The 16,921-nt window shown below is 55.2% G+C and overlaps 1 protein-coding gene across 16 annotated transcripts in view; it reads left to right on the top strand.

Moving 5' to 3' along the window:
* Nucleotides 1-16,360, top strand: part of GRIN1 (glutamate ionotropic receptor NMDA type subunit 1) — a 38,978-nt gene extending 22,618 nt beyond the window's left edge. For 2 of the 16 annotated variants that reach the window (XR_009747762.1, XR_009747764.1), the window contains 10 exons: nt 574-686; nt 1,137-1,285; nt 2,095-2,252; nt 2,727-2,888; nt 4,571-4,680; nt 5,845-5,990; nt 7,602-7,853; nt 8,634-8,744; nt 11,566-14,398; nt 14,723-16,360. Coding sequence is in view for 9 of the 16 variants with exons in the window: in XM_061479763.1 (XP_061335747.1) it covers nt 574-686; nt 1,137-1,285; nt 2,095-2,252; nt 2,727-2,888; nt 4,571-4,680; nt 5,845-5,990; nt 7,602-7,853; nt 8,634-8,744; nt 14,723-14,791 (1,270 nt within the window). In the remaining 7 variants the exon portion in view is untranslated. Of the gene's footprint in view, nt 1-573; nt 687-1,136; nt 1,286-2,094; nt 2,253-2,726; nt 2,889-4,570; nt 4,681-5,844; nt 5,991-7,391; nt 7,434-7,601; nt 7,854-8,633; nt 8,745-11,565; nt 14,399-14,722 lie in introns of those variants that run through there. The other 14 variants (XR_009747767.1, XR_009747766.1, XM_061479765.1 and 11 more) reach the window with 11 other exon arrangements.
* The last annotated feature ends 561 nt before the right edge of the window (nt 16,361-16,921 follow it).

Here is a 16,921-nt window from a genome sequence, read left to right as displayed (position 1 = left end):
CTCCTGGGAACCGTCCCTGGTCCCTGCAGTGTCTTGCTCAGGCACAGCCCTGCAGCCCTTCGAGAGGCTTTCAGAGGAGCTCAACACTGGGCTGAGGCTCCTTGCTTCTCTGGCTGCTTCTAAGTTGAGAGATATGTGGGGTACCTGCCACTTGGATAAGTGGAAACATGCCTGTCAGACCAGGTGCCATGCTGGTGTCCAGCCAAGGGCAATGTCAGCTCCTGGCCTCTGAGTTTGTCCCCTTCCTTGGCCCCGAGACAGCTCCTCTGAAGGGCAGGGAGCCTGTCCCCACCTCAGCCCTGTGCCTGGAAGCTTCTGTGGTCCATGTCACAGTGGGAGAGGCTTGAGCTGGTCAGGATCAGATGATCTTTCTGGCCTGGAGAGCAGTGTGATGGGACAAGCACCAGCATGAGCCGGGCAGAGCTGCATGCAGAGGGCACATGCAAGGCTGTTTAGGGCATAAGCACATTCTGTAGAGATGAGTGGTGTAAGGCAGCATCAGGACATTTATGGCACAGTGGATTGCCCTGGGGAACAGAATAAGGGATATGAGAAGTGGTTCTTGTTTTCCAGCCCATTTGGCCGGTTCAAAGTGAACAGCGAGGAGGAGGAGGAAGATGCCCTGACCCTGTCCTCGGCCATGTGGTTCTCCTGGGGAGTCCTGCTGAACTCTGGCATTGGAGAAGGTGCATCTCCGCATGCAGTGGGACTGCTCTGTCCTGCGGCCCCATCCCTGAGCTGAGGGAACAAGTTCCCTTCCACTGACTCCCTTTGTGGTAGGGCTGATGCCCTGAAGGGACCTCATCCCCTGAGCCTTCCCTGGAGCAGGCTGGCAGGAGATTTGGTGATGGGGGTTGTCATGCCTGTGGCACTTGTGCAGACTATCACTGATGGGAAATGGGTCTTTCTTGGGCTGCTTCTCCTACCCAGGATTACGCATACATCAGGGTGAGGCACATCATGCTCTGGAAGGAGCTGGGTTCCTTGGTTTGGGCAGCGCAGAAGCTCCTTGCAGAGCTGTCAGCAGCGAGAGGGTGCACATCTGTAGCTGCCATTGATTTCATGTGGGGCGGACGTAGCTTTGGTGGCCAAGTCAAGCCCTTGTTGTGCCAATCTCATCTCCTCTCTCCCTCCAGGTGCTCCCCGGAGTTTCTCTGCCCGTATTCTTGGCATGGTGTGGGCTGGCTTTGCTATGATCATTGTGGCTTCATACACTGCCAACCTGGCAGCCTTCCTGGTGTTAGACAGGCCTGAGGAGAGAATTACGGGCATTAACGATCCCCGGGTAATGACCCCTCTTTTGCTTTCTGAACCCAGGACACCCCCGCTGCCCACCTCTGAGCAGAGATGCCTCCAGTGGGTACCTCGTGACTCATATACTGTGGTCTGCAGTCCACAGAGACCTCCTTTAATGTGGCTGTGGGTCTGTGCCAGGGGATTGAGCCCTGGGAGTCTCTGCCTGGGGCTGATGTTGGTGGGTCTGAGACCCTGTGCTGGGTGGAAATGAACAGACATGGGGAGGCATCAGCAGGAAAATAATTGTCCAGGAACAGCACATACCCAACTGAGCTGCCTGCCAGTTCCTGGAGAGCCTGCACTAACCAACGAGGAAACGATTCATTATAGATGAGTTATAGCTAATGAAACTGTCCCAGCGGTGCAGTCAATACTCTCAGCAGATACCAGAATGCCTCAAACCCATTTCCTGCTCTGGCAAGGGTACAGCCGCAACTTACCAGCGCAGGCACACAGGAATATGCCCCACAGCAGTGCTGACCCACAGCATCCCACACCCTATTGTGCACTGCCAGCCCTATGGCATCCATAGGCCTCCTGCATCCTCAGTGCCACAAGGTCCCTGTGCCATGGCATCCCTTGCCCCACCACTGTGGTCCCAGAGCATTCACTGCCCCATGGCATCCACTGCCCAATGGCATCCACTGCTCCATGGCATCTTCAGCTCCACTGAGATCAAGATCTTCTCTGGGAAACAGGTCCCCAAAGGAGATAGGAAATTAGGAAGCATGGTTTTGGGGTGGGGCAGTTTGGTTGATGAAGGACAGAAGAAACAGGAGCCCTTTCTCTGCCTTTCAGCTGCGCAACCCCTCTGATAAGTTCATCTACGCCACGGTGAAGCAGAGCTCGGTGGACATCTACTTCCGACGGCAGGTGGAGCTGAGCACCATGTACCGGCACATGGAGAAGCACAACTACGAGAGCGCTGCCGAGGCCATCCAGGCAGTGAGGGACAAGTGAGTGGGGCCAGCATTTTGCCTGGCCATGCTGGCAAGAGCTCCAGGGAGCTGCGGTTCTGTGGGATGAGGAGGGCTGATGCAAACCTGGAGGAAGCTGTAGCCAAAGCATGGCTTGACAGGACCGGAACAGTTGGTGCTGGGTGGGATCTTCCTAGTTCTAGTGCGTACCATGTCTCTGGATGGAGAGCACAAGGTCTCTGTGAGGAAAGGCACAGTCAGAGACCTGTCCTTGCCCATGGCCTACCTTTCTGGCCTCTCTGCTTGCTTCTGTGCAAGGCTGGGTGACTTTGGGTCCCATGTGAACCCCTCACACTCCTCCTCCAAAATGTTGCCAACCCTTTTGCCTCCCAGCACAGATGCTGCTGCAGGAGGGTGATGCTAATCCGAGTTTAAGTTAGGGTTGGGAGCACCCTCACTGCTCCCACAGTGGCTGCAGGCACAACCTTACCTGCCTGTCCTCTCTCTGCCCAGCAAGCTCCACGCCTTCATCTGGGACTCGGCGGTGCTGGAGTTTGAGGCCTCCCAGAAGTGTGACCTGGTGACAACGGGGGAGCTTTTCTTCCGCTCCGGCTTCGGGATCGGGATGCGCAAGGACAGCCCATGGAAGCAGAACGTCTCCCTGGCCATCCTCAAGTCTGTACCCAGCTCTTGGCATGGGGCTTGCCCCGCATGCTGCATGTGTTAGCATGCAAGTAGCCTTGTGTCAGGCACTGGCACTCCTCCCCAAACCCTCTGCAGGGACACGGGCTCTGGTGGCTGCCCTGTCCCTCCTGGTGAAGGGAATGTGCCTGAGCAACCAGGGTGGGCACCCACACCCCAGCTCTGCTCGCAGGGCTGAGGAAGGGAGCGGAGCAGAACAGAGCAGGGCAGGCAGCAGGAGCTATGCTAGACCACAGGCAAAGCTGGCAAAGAGCATCCCTGAGGCCACCCAGCACCAGGTTCTTGTGAGCAGTGGCAGGGTACTGCCACTTCTCCACTGGTCTCTGCGAGCTCAGCCTGGCACTGCACTGCCCTGGCTTGATGTTCCAGGGGTTTTCTTCCAATTCTGACAATTCCTCTTAGGCAGAGATACATCAGGGCCCCTGCTGAGTCCACCTAAGGCTTTATACCAGCATTAGCTTGCAGTGTGGGGTACCGCAAGTCGATCTGATATTACAGATAAAATGGGATTTTGTTGTATTAGTTCAGAAATGCCACACTCACTGCAGCCAGAGGAATGTGGTGATGGAGTAACGGGCAGCTGGGAAGCAGCAAGTGGAGGGAGATTAGTTTTAAGGAGAGACAAGGGTCAGGAGCCACCATGGTCCTGCCTGAGGTGTGGAGATGAAAGGCCTCAGAGAGAGGATAGGGAGAAAGAAGACACAAGCAGGAGCCGGGGTAACATAAGCACCCATGGGACTCTGTCTGTAGGGTGGTCTTACTATGGGGATGGGTAGCAGCGAGACAGAAGGGACTTAGGACAACAATGTGAGCAGCTTGGAGGGGCAGCAGGAGGCCTTGGTGTCCTGCTGGGAGAGGATGGGGAAGCCCAAGGGGTGCATGCAGTCAAGAGGGCAGGGGGATGTGCCAGGGACAAGAGGGAGGAAGGCACAGGGAGACCTGTGGTGGGATGTGCGCTCTGTGCCCACCTCCATCCAGCACCTGTCCAAGCAGGAATGGGCACTGCAGGGATGTGGTTTGCTTCCCCCCAGGTGACACCAAGTTGCTAGGGAGTCCCAGCCCTCACCATGCACAGGAGGGAGCTGCCAGGCAGAAGTTTTGCCCTGATCTAGGGGTGCCGGTGATGACCAGTCAGGACTGGGGTGCTGTCTGAGCTCCCAAGTGGCTCTGGGAAGGGGGGAACATGCAGGAGGGCACTGGGAGACATAGCTCATGTCACCTCCCTGCAGCCTCTCTCCAGGCACTGCTTACAGCAGTCAGCTCCATCCCTCTCCTTGCGAACCGAGCTTGCATGAGGCTCTTTTTGACAGCAGCCAGCCAGTTCTCCATCTCTCAAACAAGGGGCAGTGGCACCAGGCAGCTCTGGGTGCTCCCGTGCTTGTGGAGAGTGGCTGCATGCAGGGCAAAATGCAAACACATAAAGTGCAGGCAGCCACTGAAGATAGGCCACACGTTGTCTCTGTGCAAAAGTTCTACCTGCACACGTGTGTGCACACACATGCAGTCAGCCGTGCATGCACACACACCATCAGTTCGTGTGTTCGTAGGCTGCAGACAAGAGCAGATGGAGCTCTTGAAAGCTCTAGGATGGAGCATGTGCTCCAGCTGCCTGTGGCTGGTCCCAATGACTCCTGCCTGTCTCTTTGTGCTTCCAGGTCCCACGAGAACGGCTTCATGGAGGATTTGGACAAGACTTGGGTGAGGTATCAGGAGTGTGACTCCCGTAGCAATGCCCCAGCAACACTCACCTTTGAAAATATGGCAGGTTTGTTCTGCAAACCTCTTTCTTCTTCTTCGCTGGGTAGCCTGCTTTCGCTCAAGACATTCTCCTCTCCGGGGCTCTCCTCTCAGGCCAAAGCTCTGCTTCTTCTGGGTTTGTGCTTTCCTAGAGCTGGGAGGCTGCTGTTGGGCTCCAATCCCACCTTACCTGAAGCAGCTCTGCAAAGCTTTCCCCACCTTCCCTGGGGCGGCTTTCTCATCGGTGGGGCTGTCCTGCTTTGACCATTGCCCACCTCCCTCCGCTCTGGCCAAACTGCGCTGTCACAGTGAGATCAGAGCTGTCACCAAGGCAGAGAGAGGGGAGCAGCACCTCGGGGGAGGCGAGAGCAGGCAAGGAGGCAGCGAGGATCCTGCTGCAGGAGGGAGGTGGTGGTGAGGGGAAGCCCCCAGCCCCATGGAGTGTGTCCTGGCTGGGCCCGGGCAGTGGGCAGGGGGCAGGAGGAGGATAATGAATACAGAAGGGTTTTTTCTGGGTCCCCTTTTGCAGAGACTGAGAATTACTCCAGACTTGCTCTCCCTTTGCTCTAAAAATGGTCCTTTACCCAGCCAACCTAGTGATGGCCCTTCACCCAGCCAACATGGTAATGGCCCTTCACCCAGCCAATGTAGTGATGTGAGATGAGAGGTGTCTGATGAAACCCCATCCTCACCAGCACCACGGGCCAGGGCAGAAGCACTGAGAGAGGGAGCACTTTGCTGCATCTCCTAAGACACACCTCTAAAATTGTGACCCCTGTGGGCTGCAACTGGCCCAGGGCAGCACAGAGGGTGCAAAGCTCCCCAAAGAAATCAGTATGAGCACCAGAGGTGGGTTTCTGGTCCAAACAACCCTATAGCCCCAGAGGATGGTGTCTGCCCTCAGAATCTCTGCAGCACAGCCCATGCCCTGTGCCTGACCAAGAGGCACTTGCATGGACATCCAGCACCCCATCACCCTTCTGCCCATCACCCTGGTCGCCAGCCTACACAGCACCAGCCCTGCTCTGCTGGGTTCCCCACCCCAGCCCCTCCAGGACTGCAGAGGGATGGCAGGGGGCCAGGGAGGGGACACTGGGTTGGAGAATGCTCCTGTTGCTGAGCGTGGTGCAGAGGAAATGAAGCGGCGTGTTGCAATTGCCATTGCCCCCTGTAACTTTACTGCTTATTTCAGGTGTGTTTATGCTGGTGGCTGGAGGTATTGTTGCCGGGATATTTTTAATATTCATAGAAATAGCTTACAAAAGGCATAAGGACGCACGGAGGAAGCAGATGCAGCTGGCGTTTGCGGCCGTTAATGTGTGGAGGAAAAACCTGCAGGTAGGACAAACCGTTTTTAGAGCAAATCTCCAACAGGTGCGTTTTCCATTCCTTCACCAAACCAGTGAATGCAGAGCTGTGGATTAGCATGGGGCCCTCCCTCCCTTACCCCAACTCCAGCTGGGCCTTACTGGGCACTCAGTAAGCTCTAGGGTGGGGCCCCTGCCTTGTCCCTGAGAGATGTCCTTGGATGATGCCAAGCTACAACCAGGACAGAGACCTGACCCGAATGCCCCAATGGTGCTTGGGATGGGGACTTTGTGCTGCTGGGGACCACGTGCCAGATCCATGACAAGTCTTGGCCAAGCAATCAGTGATGGCGTGGCTGCCCTTGCAGCTCTGCCCTGCTGCCTGGCTTCGGCCATGCTCACCAGCACACAGGAGGGTTAATCCACTGTCTCTAAGCATCCCTGCCCAGTGCTCGGGTGGAGAAATGCTCCAGGGATTGTTTCCATCACCTCTCCCCCACCCAGCCCGCTCCCCAGGGATGTGGCAGCCCTTGTCATACCTGGGACCAGCTCCTAAAAGAGGTGGTGCGTGCTCTTGTCATTTGGAGACAAAGACGTCTCCCCACACGGGAGCCAGCGATGCCGGTGCCTGTCAGCACCAAGGCTCCCCACAGCCCCTTTCATGGGGCCATTGTTCTCCCTGGCTTCTCCTATCCCCAGAATACCTCCATGCGCGGGAGGGACAGTGATTCCTGGCAGTGACACTGAGCCATGGGCATGGCCATGGGCCACCAGCCTCACGCTTCCCTTGGTTTCGGGGCTGAGCCCCATGGTGCCCCCAAACCCCAGTTTAGGGCATCTGGAGGCTCTCTCTGGATCACCTGAGCTGCTCTTCTTCCTTGGGGCAGTAAACTGGCATTCAAAGAGCAAGAGATCCTTTGGGTGACTAAAGGAGACTGCTGTGCACAGCAAAGCCAGTGAATGAAAGAGAGAGAAGGGGGGTCAGGGACCCCAAAACAAGCCCGGAGCGGTGTCCCTGTGGGAGCAGCGCTGGCTGGGGCATGCGGGTGGGCTTCCCGGGTGGAGGAGACCTGCTGAGAGCAGCGAGGGGAAGCATGAGGCCGGGCTGCTGTATCCTGAGAGCTCGCTGGGTTCAGTTCACTGATGAGAGTCTCGGAAAAAGCCGTTTCTCTATATTTTTTTTTCCTTTTTTTTTTATTGTTTCTTTTTTTCCTTTGCTTCCAAAAAGCAGCAGCAGCAGCACCGAGGGGGTTAAGGCTGCTGGGACAGAGCACACTAGTCGCACTGCCATTTTTCACTTGCCAACCTTCTAGAAAATACTGCACTGGGTCCTTGGGCAGAGTCTGTGGGACTGTGAGCAAAGCATGCTGCCCTGTGGGGGTAAACAGCCTCATGGTAAAGAGCCGTTTGACATTGTAAGACTTTTCCACAGGAGGAAACGTCAGAGCACTAGTATCTGGTACATTGCTAGAAGGTAGGCAAGTGGAAAGATTTATTTGTTAAAAACAAACAAACAAAAATAATGGTTTTTTTTGGGATCACAGTTTTGCCATGGCTATTTCCTGAGATGCCATGGAAGAAAAAAAGGCATTTCATTCCATTCATCTTGCTTTCCTTTTCCGTTTGTGCATGTCCGCAAAAGAGAGAACTGAGAAGGAGGAGCAAATGTATCCCCGAGCATGCTCTACGCACCAGCGGGATACATTTTGGTTACCCCCGTGCGGTAGCAGAGCCAGACCTGGTCACTCCGTCCCCCGTCGGAAAGGTCACACTCATTGGCACGAAAGCAATTGGGGAGGAAGCGTCCTCAGCGCCCGCGGCCGAGCGCGGCCGGTCCCCGCGGTTCGCTGCCCCCGCGCCATGGCGGCTGGTGCTCCCAGCCTGCGCCCACCAGGTCCGACTTGCTAACACCAACGCCTACAGTTTTCAGTTCTGTTTCTCTTTGAGTTCATCCCGACCCCGACGACATCATAGCGCTAACGCTTTGCCTCCTCCCTTTCTTTTCCTTTAACCTTTCGGTTCCTTTTAGTTTTGTTGTTTTCTTCCAGTTTTTTTTGGTGGTTTCTTATTTTTTCTTCTTTTTTTTTTAAATTTTTTTCTTTTTCAACTTGTTTTACTTTGAACAAAACCAAAACCAAACCAACCAAACACCAACAACCACGTTCGGCTTTGCACAAATGCCTCATTCAAATTTTTTGAATACCTTTTTTTTTTACAGAATATCCATACAATGACTTCTCTTTCAATGCAGTCCTCTCTCTATCTTTGTGGCACTACGATTCAGCCTCACAAAAGGCCATGAGCAGTTATGACATATATGTTTTTGTAGCGGTAGGTGCAGCATCTCACCTCTCGGTCTAGCCAGGTGGAAGCGAGGGGCAGGGTGCCAGGCAGAGCATTCCCAGGAAGCAAGGTCAGGCAACCAGGAGAGCAGAGATACTCCCCAGAGGAGTTCCCAGTACTCCATACGCGAGGCCAGCCCTGTTAGCTGTAGCATTGTGGTGGCCGTGCTGTAGGCATGGGTCACGGAGGCCCTTGGAGGACTGGGCGTGACAGGACACCTCCAGTAGCTTTCCCAGCTAAATGAAGGACATGACACGGGGCAGTATTCAAATAGATTTAGCGTTTCCAACAACACACTAGAGATCTAATCACTTATACATATTCATTTTAGGATAGAAAAAGTGGTAGAGCAGAACCTGACCCTAAAAAGAAAGCCACTTTTAGGTCCATCACCTCCACCCTGGCCTCCAGCTTCAAGAGACGTAGGTCCTCCAAGGATACGGTAAGAGGAAGAAGAACAATTCTGCCCTCTCTCTTTCTCTCTCTTTCTCTCTTCTGCCATCCCATCGACTGCCACACACCCATCCCGAAGCTGCCAGTGTACATGCATAGCTCATGTTCGTCACCAGTCAGTCAGTGAGTCAGTGAGTCAGTCATCCCGTGTACCTGAAAGGATGCTGGGATCCTGGAGGGCAGGCAGGAGGTGGCTTGGAGTCCTGTGATGAGTTGGGAGATGCAACCGAGTTTTTGTTTTGTTTTCTTGTTTTCTTTTTGCCTGGATGATTTCTGATGTTCCTCTCTGTGCTTCGCTCACCTGAACCGGTGCTGACCTCTTGAAACCGATGACATTTTCTTTTCAATTTTTTTTTTCTTTTTCCCTTTCTCCTATTCCTGAGTGTTCCTGTACCTGTTTGTCATTGTATGCCTAAAAACAATCACTCCGATTTAATTTGGGCACCGTGTCACCTCACCAAGACCCATGCGTGTCACATTCTCTACATGTGATTTTTGTTTGTGACGATTAGCTTTCGGGATGTAGTCCTCGGCACAGGAGCGACAGCTGCCTCTGGTTATGGTCAGCAGTAACGCAGCTCTAGAAAAGAGACACAAAGGCTTGAAAGAGGAGGTTGTTAAAGACCCAATCTTGGTTCAAACTTGTGCTTTTCCGCCTCAGAGTAAAACTGCTCTCATGTAACCAGAGAAAATTTCCAAACTGCTGCCTCTAAAGCCAGCTGTTTCCATATGTGCAAACGTGTCCGCTCGTGCTGGAGCTTCGGGCACTTCAGCGTCAGGTTGGGCTGTTGGTCTGTCGGACTGAGCCGGTGTCCCTCTGCATGTTGCCGTCTGTTGTATGACACTGCACTGTGGCTACTCTGTTGTCTCGTGTGGCAGCGGCCACTGCGTCTTGCTGCCCGACCTCCCGGCGCGACGGGCTTGACGGAACCTCCTCCCCGGGGCGACCGGCGGGTTTCTGCCCGGGGTTGCTCAGAGCAGGGTCCCCGCCAGGCTGCGGGGGCAGGGGGGACGGTGGCAGCGTGGGGATGTGGACCCCGCAGCGGGATGGCCCGTCCCTGGCCGCAGGCTCGCGGCGCCTCGGGGAGCAGCATGCGGTATCGCAGCGGGTCTCGGGGCCACGGCGCTGTGCACGGAACGGAGGTGGCTGCCTTTGACACCAAGGCAGGCTGCAGCCCAAGGAGCTTGTGGAGCACCCATGGGACACAGCCCTGGGACAGCTGAGCCCTCGGCTGGGCTCGGCTGCCACCGCCTCACACAAAGTGCTCCTTTCACTGTCACCTCAAAGCCTGGCAGGCATGCGGGGGGGGGGGGGGGGTCCCACACTCTCCCCACTCACCCCACAGGGAAGAACTAGATGATCTTAAGGTCTTTTCCAAGCCTAACCGTTCAGTGATACCAACGGGCATCCCTGTCATCTTCTGTGCTGCCTTCATGCTCCCTAGGTGGCACCTGTCCCAGTGATGCCCCCATGGCTGGTGTTCCCCATCTCCACTGCTGCAGCCCAAGCAGCTCTGCAGGAAGGTTACAGGTTGTGTCTTGGTGTCCGGAGACCCAGCCGGGGGAGAGGAGACAGAGATGGGCGGGTGGTGCAGGGGGGACAGGGTGGAAAGAGTGTGGAAGATGGACAGAAAAAAGGGGAGAAACAATTCCAGAAAAGTTTGCTGGGGGAACCTCGGCATGTCCTGAGTAGACCCATCATGTTTTGTTGTGTCTGAACAACTCCAAGGTTAGGAAACCATCTCCTGGAAGAGCAGGAGCATCAGGGTGCAGTAGGCACCTGAGGGGACTGGTACCCGTGTTGGAGAGGGGGAGAGCCCAGGAGCAATGGGGCAGCCGGTGTGAGGCACCCCTGGTACCTGTCATGCTCCCTCTTTGGGAAGCATCCTGGGCCTGATTCTACTCCCTGGTGTATCACACACTTTACACCACATCACTCCACAGTGTTCTCTGCCCTAGGGTGGGAGCACCCCAGTGCCCTGGGCTGACCAGCACCAGAGGTCCCATGGAGATGTGGAACCATACACTCCCTTTCCCTCACCCAGTGGGGACTAGCACAGTGTGGGGCTCCCCACGTTTTTGGTCCTGGCCATGCTCTTCTTGGCATGTTGCTCACAGGAGGCTTTTGGAGCGAGTTGGCCCCACTCATCCCAGAAGATGGCCCCTGCTTTGGGGGCAGCTCCTGCTGCCAAGGAGCCTGCCGCAATCTTCTGCCTGCCAGGAGGTGACATGGCCAGGGTCCCAGGACATAATCCCCAGGAAACCAGGCTAGTTGGGTCAAGAACAGCCTAGCAGAGCCAAGATCCAAACCAACGTGGCCGAGATGGAAACTAGCAGGTCCAAGATCTGGCTATTGAAGGAGGTCTATGGTGGAGCGAGCTTTGTGGTGATGTTGGGCAGACCAAGAGCTGGTTGCTCTGCAGGTTGAGCAGCCAGCGGGAGGGTGCTGCCACCAGCTCATGTCATGGCCTGCCATTTGGTGCCCTCCGCTTCCATACAGCAGCCCTGGCTCAGAGATCCCAGTGCCCTCCTGCTGTGGAAGGCCCCATGAGTACATAGCATGCTGGGACACGTTGCCTGGGGTCCTTGTAAAGATGAGAAAGCAGCGAGGCGCTCTGATTCATGATGCTCTGCAGAGCCACGGGCCCACACCAGGTCTCAGATGGGCTTGAGAGCCGATGGGGCTGGAAGGCCAGGCTGACCCCAGCCCCATGGGCTCTCCTGGCTAGCGAGCGAAAGACGCAAACCTGGTGGCCTTGCTTCTTTCCTTTTCGTTGTCGGGAGTTTTAAAAATGGATTCTGCTCTGCAGCCCTGCAGAATGGTCCCTCAGGAGTGCCAGAGAGACAGGCTGGCACCATGGAGCCAAGACAGCCCTGGGAAGCTACCACCCCACTCTGAACGTCCTAGCGCCCACCATCACCCGAGCTGCACAGCCTCTCCGCGGCACATCATCCCCACCGCCCCAGGAGGAGATGCATGTGTTCCCCATAGGCAGCTCCTGCAACTCGAATAGCACTCGCAGAGCTGACGTACTGCCATCCATCGCAGCCACCCACGATACTGCAACCCCACAGAAGCCATGTGAGACGCATAAACCACACAGACACCTTCCGAGCCGGCACATTTCGTACAGACACGTTACCGAGGTGCACAGGTCCCATTAGCCCCACCACTGCAGCCATCACCAGCGCCCGCAGAGCCACATGCCAGCCTGCGGGTGTCCCCCCCCAGGGCACAGCATGACACACGTCCCACGCCACCGCCAAGCGAGGGCCCGGTGCTGCCATGGGGATGGTGCCAGAGCTGGTCGAGAACCGAGGGGGTTCATGGAAACAAAGGTCACCTTTTCAGTGAAGGATCAGCCATCCCAAAGCCAAACGCTTCTTGGCTGAAAACCAACCTAGTTTTGGGCCTAAAAGAACCAAAAGTAGGTCAAAGACAACTAATTTATTCTTTTTTTTTTTTAGAAGAAAGTTGATGTTTTCTACAGCAAGATTGCATTTAGCTGGAATTCTAATTTTTAATTGAAAAAAAAAAGCAAACAACTCCAAACTCCAAAATTCTTCCAGAAAATCTTCCACCAGCCAGGGACTACCATATAAGCCCAGATTAGGTTGAAGTCATTTTTAAAGACATATTAAGTTCTTGTCTATATTTTCTTCCTGGTTGTCATTTAAAGTTTTTGGTGCCTTCACTTCACTTCCATACCTTAACATGTTTGAGTCTCTTCTACGGTTAATATTGATTAATTTCTTCGCTTTATAATGTTTGGTTTGGGGATAATTGCACCATCCCTGTAACATAATTTACCCTAAATTACTAATATGTGCTTCTAGCATTAGTTCTACTTTAACATGGTTTTGATATGGCAGTTTTCTTGCTTTTTTTTCATTTTCTTTTCCTTTCTATTTTTATTTTTAGTTTTTATTATTAAAAATTGCATGCATGAACTCTACACAAGAAAAAAAAAAGTAAATGAGAATGTTACCCTGTGATAACTCTGTGATTGGAGGAGATATGCTTTCAAATCAAAAGCCATGCTCTTGTATATTAATTTTTCTGGCCAGATTCCCCACTTGGCTTGGTTATTTTAGCGTTTCCCACCCCCAGAGCTGTGCAGAGAGGCCAGAACGCCCCAACCTGCCCTGCTACACCTCCGAGCACTGCAGTCACACGTACAGCGCACCGAGGCACACGCACACCCGCATGCACACACCGCTCCCCCCTGCTTGCATCAGGCAGGGTACTGAACAAAGGAGCTTTCTTCAGCCTGTTCCTTTTTGTACCTCGAGTTCCTCCTTCTTCTCCGGCAGTGAGTCACCAGCCTCTCCCCTTTCCCAGTCGCCTCTCCTCCCTGCGGGAATCGAGCCCCGTCCTGCGAGCACATGCCTCCGGCCATTTTGCCATGGAAAAAGAGATTGCATTTAGCTGGAATCCTTGTTTTTCACAAGGTGGGGGCAGCCACGCCCATTTTTGGGGTGAAAGGGTCGTTTTTTGGTGGCTGACAAATAACCCCAAAAAGCTCCCTCAGGGCAGCAGAGCGATTTCAGGTTCTCCTCGGCCGTTCTCCGTGCCAACTGGTGACGGCCAAGGTGTTGCCCCTTAGCAAGGCAAAGCCACAGCAAGGAACATCTCAGAAGCTCTGTTTTAATATTAGCTAGTGCCGTCAACGATAGAATGATCCTGTGAGATGCTCCCTGGTTGTCCCCAGCACATGAACTGGAGAGATAGGAGCGTGCTGGCTCACACTCCTGCCCCAGCATCTCCCCACCAAGGTGTTCTGGTGAAGCACAAAACCGGGCAGAGCAGGGCAGCCCCAAGGACCCCACGCAACACCTATGGGGACCCAGAGCTCCCGTGGCAGGAGTCAAGGTGCAGAGCCACACAGGGTAGCCACAGAGCCAGAGCCACCAGCAGCACCGTAGGGGCCACAGCCACCGCTGACCATCGCAAGATGGGTGAAAACCCATCACCGAGGAGCCCACGGGGCCCAGCAGAACGGCAGCTCTCCTGAGTAGTGTGGTAGCAGATGTCACTGGAGAGGGTCTACACTGCAGCACTGGAGACCCACTGAGACCCTTTTCCTGTCCTGACACCCACTGAGGTCCCCAGACAGCAGCATAAGGTGCTCAGTGCCATCCGCTCTCACAGCAGGGCTGGACAGGGCTTCTTCCAGTTCAGGGTTTGGAGAGTGGAGCAGGGAGAGGAAGGGAGTATGGAAGGAGGAAGGGAGAAAGTAACTACCCAGTTGTAAAGCCCTGCCTGGAGAAGAAGGACTTCTCTTTCTCTTGCCCATTGAAGGGTGTTGCTGCTCTCATTCTTTGCTTGCTGGTGGGACTGCAGCTGGGGACATTTCTCCCAGGGGGTATTTGCCAACCCCCCCACCCACAAAGAGCGCAGAACCCCAGATCCAAGCCACATCCCCAACACAGGCTCTATTGTCACATTAGCAATCAACACCACAGTTTGTCAAGAGTCACCCACACCACACATCTCACCTGTGTGAAAGGACAGTCAAAGCAGAGGCACTCGAGCAAGGAGGTGAAACGGCCTGGCCTCAAAGCACAGCTTGATCTGGCACCAGAATGATGCCGAACCCCAGCCAGACCCTCCAAACACAGGTTCAGCCATGGGCTGGGCTGGTGAGTCACAGGCTTTGTCTTGAAGCTCTCCCAGCGCAGCGAGGGGCTCGCTCAGCAGAGACGCGCTGCCACTGTGGGAGCTGCGCCGCGCTCCTGGGCGTCCTCCCTGCCCGGCCATGGGGTGCTTGGAGAGTGTCTGCAACGACCTCTGCACAAGCTTGGATTGCACTGGGAAGGGGACCTCAGCAGGCAGTGGGGTTTGGGCCGTTTCATCGCCCCCAGGAGATATCCCGTAGGGACACATGGGATGTAAGTAGAGGTTGCGGCAAGTGCCAGAACTGCCTAACACTTCTTTCTCCTTGTCTGTGTCTTTGTGTGTTGCAGCAATATCACCCCACCGACATCACCGGCCAGCTCAACCTCTCCGACCCCTCAGTCAGCACTGTGGTGTGACCTTCTCCCCGAGGGCCATCAGTCCTTGCCCCAACACAGTAGGAAGGCACAGCCAGGACTGCCTTTCAAAAGGGACGCTGATGGGTTCTTCTGGGTGAGATGGGAGGAAAGCATCCTTCATCCATACACAGTGACTTCATTGTATATCTCCCACCCTTCCTAGGCCTGCTGCCATGCTCGTGCCCCAGAACGCACGGCAGAACCAGGACATGGTTTGGACTTCACTTTTCAGAGATAATCGCTTCCAACCAGTGTTGTTGATAATCAGTATTGCCACTGACCAGTTATGAGCAAGGGGAAAGGCGCCTGGTGCCTGCTCTGCCATGGTAGTAGGGAAGAGTTGGTGCCAACTACAAACATGTGCTCCACTTTGCAGGCTTCATGAAGGCTGCCCAGCACACACACATGGGCCCTCAGACGTGTGCTCCATGTCTCCAACCACCCTGGAGGGCTCCAGACCGACATGCTCGTGATCCAGACCAGGGGAGCAGCAGGTTGGGCGTGTGTTCCTGCTGTGCTGAGTGACCCCCCGCTGCAGCAGGGGCTGGAAGATGCATGCTGTGCTCCTCACCGGGGATGAACCCCCTGCTCCTCCCTTCCATCGGCCCATGGCTATGACTTGGCTCCTGTATGTGGTCTGTTTGCAAGCAAGAGTGATCCCAGCCCTGCAGCCCAAGCTCGTGTGCTAAACACAGTACTCTGGAGCTTGTAACATGCTGTCAGCCAAGGTTCTGGCTCCCCAGCCTTCCTGCACAGAAGACATCCCCAGGACCTGGCCATGGCCTTCATGTAGCTCTCACACTGTGGCTCTCCCTGCCATGAACATCTCCTCAGGGATCAGCCCTGGATGGTTGCAGTGACCTTCAGCCAAGCTCCACACTGCCTCAGCACCAGCAATGCAAGGAGAGATGTTGCTGGCCGGTCGTGGCTCGCAGTGTCGGTCACCACAGCAGTCACTGGCAGCTTCCCTGCCACACTTGCCTGCAGCTCAAGCTTGCCAGCAGCCCTGAAGCCCCAGCTCGTGTGGCTGCATCTGCCTGAACCTGGAGATGTGGAAGCCAGATCCCAGTTCAGAGGAGAACCAAACAAGACCAGCTGACGCTGTTCCCCCCCACACCTTCCTCCCCTCAAGCATTGTGCCCATGTGCCAGCATCCCTGAGCACCCTCTCTGTGGGCTCTGTGAGTGGGTCCGGACATACCAGCGTAGCAGAAGCATCTGGCACCAGCCAGGCTGGTGATGAGCAGCTACAGCATGTGCATGGGCAGCACCGCATCCTGCCTCCTGCAAAGGAGGAAAACCCACCTGCAGCACGGTACCAAGCCCCAGTGGCATGAACTGCCTTCTCCTGGTGCCAGCCGAGCCGACGGGGCTCCCCCGAGGGCAGGCAGGATTTTCAGATGGCAGCTGAGGTCTGTGAGCATCGTCCCACTCACTGCAGTGGCTCCATCAAGTTCATCTCGCTCCAGCTGAGCCATTGGACCCATTCTACTTTCTACGTTAATGTAACATTAATACCAAGTTTTTGCAAGAGCTCAGTAAAGTCTAGACCGGATCATGATGCTGTTTATTCCAGTGCCATGTCCCTCTTTCCGTGTCTGTCTTGTGGCAAAGCTGGCAGGGGGCCCTGTGCTGAATCAGAGCCTCACCCAGTGCTGCCGCAGGGTTTGAAAACAGCAAAAGGTGGATGGATGGGGAGGGATGAAGCCAGCAGGGAGAAAGGCCAGGGGCTGCAGAGAAGCCAGGAGGGAAGGGACATCACCATTCCCAGATGCCAGGCTGATGAACAGCCTGTTGCAGGGAGGGACAGGCCTTGTGGGGGACGAGGACACTGAAGCCCCCTGGCTCTTACCCACCTCCATCAAGGGGAAAACAGTGGCAATCCCCTGCCACTGTTGTGATCCCCAGCTCCTCCCCATGTGCTGAGACCACCAGCCCAACCATGAAGGACAATAAGCCCTAGCTCCAAATCAGAAGCCAAGACCTCCTGAGGAAGGATGAGTGCTGTCACTAGAGAGGATCTGAGGGAGCTGGGATTGCTCCTGGGAAAGGCTCTGTGCAAGGGGCTGGTCCTGGCAGAGGTCCTGCAGCCATCCCAGAGGAGATGCTGCTTTCACCAGCTCCCCAGAGC

The sequence above is a fragment of the Pezoporus flaviventris genome, unplaced genomic scaffold (genome assembly GCF_033815535.1).
Source record: "Pezoporus flaviventris isolate CSIRO_AGI_PZ_B2104156 unplaced genomic scaffold, CSIRO_AGI_Pfla_v1 ptg000154l, whole genome shotgun sequence".
Lineage (NCBI taxonomy): Eukaryota > Metazoa > Chordata > Aves > Psittaciformes > Psittacidae > Pezoporus > Pezoporus flaviventris.
This window is presented reverse-complemented; position numbering and strand designations above follow the sequence as displayed.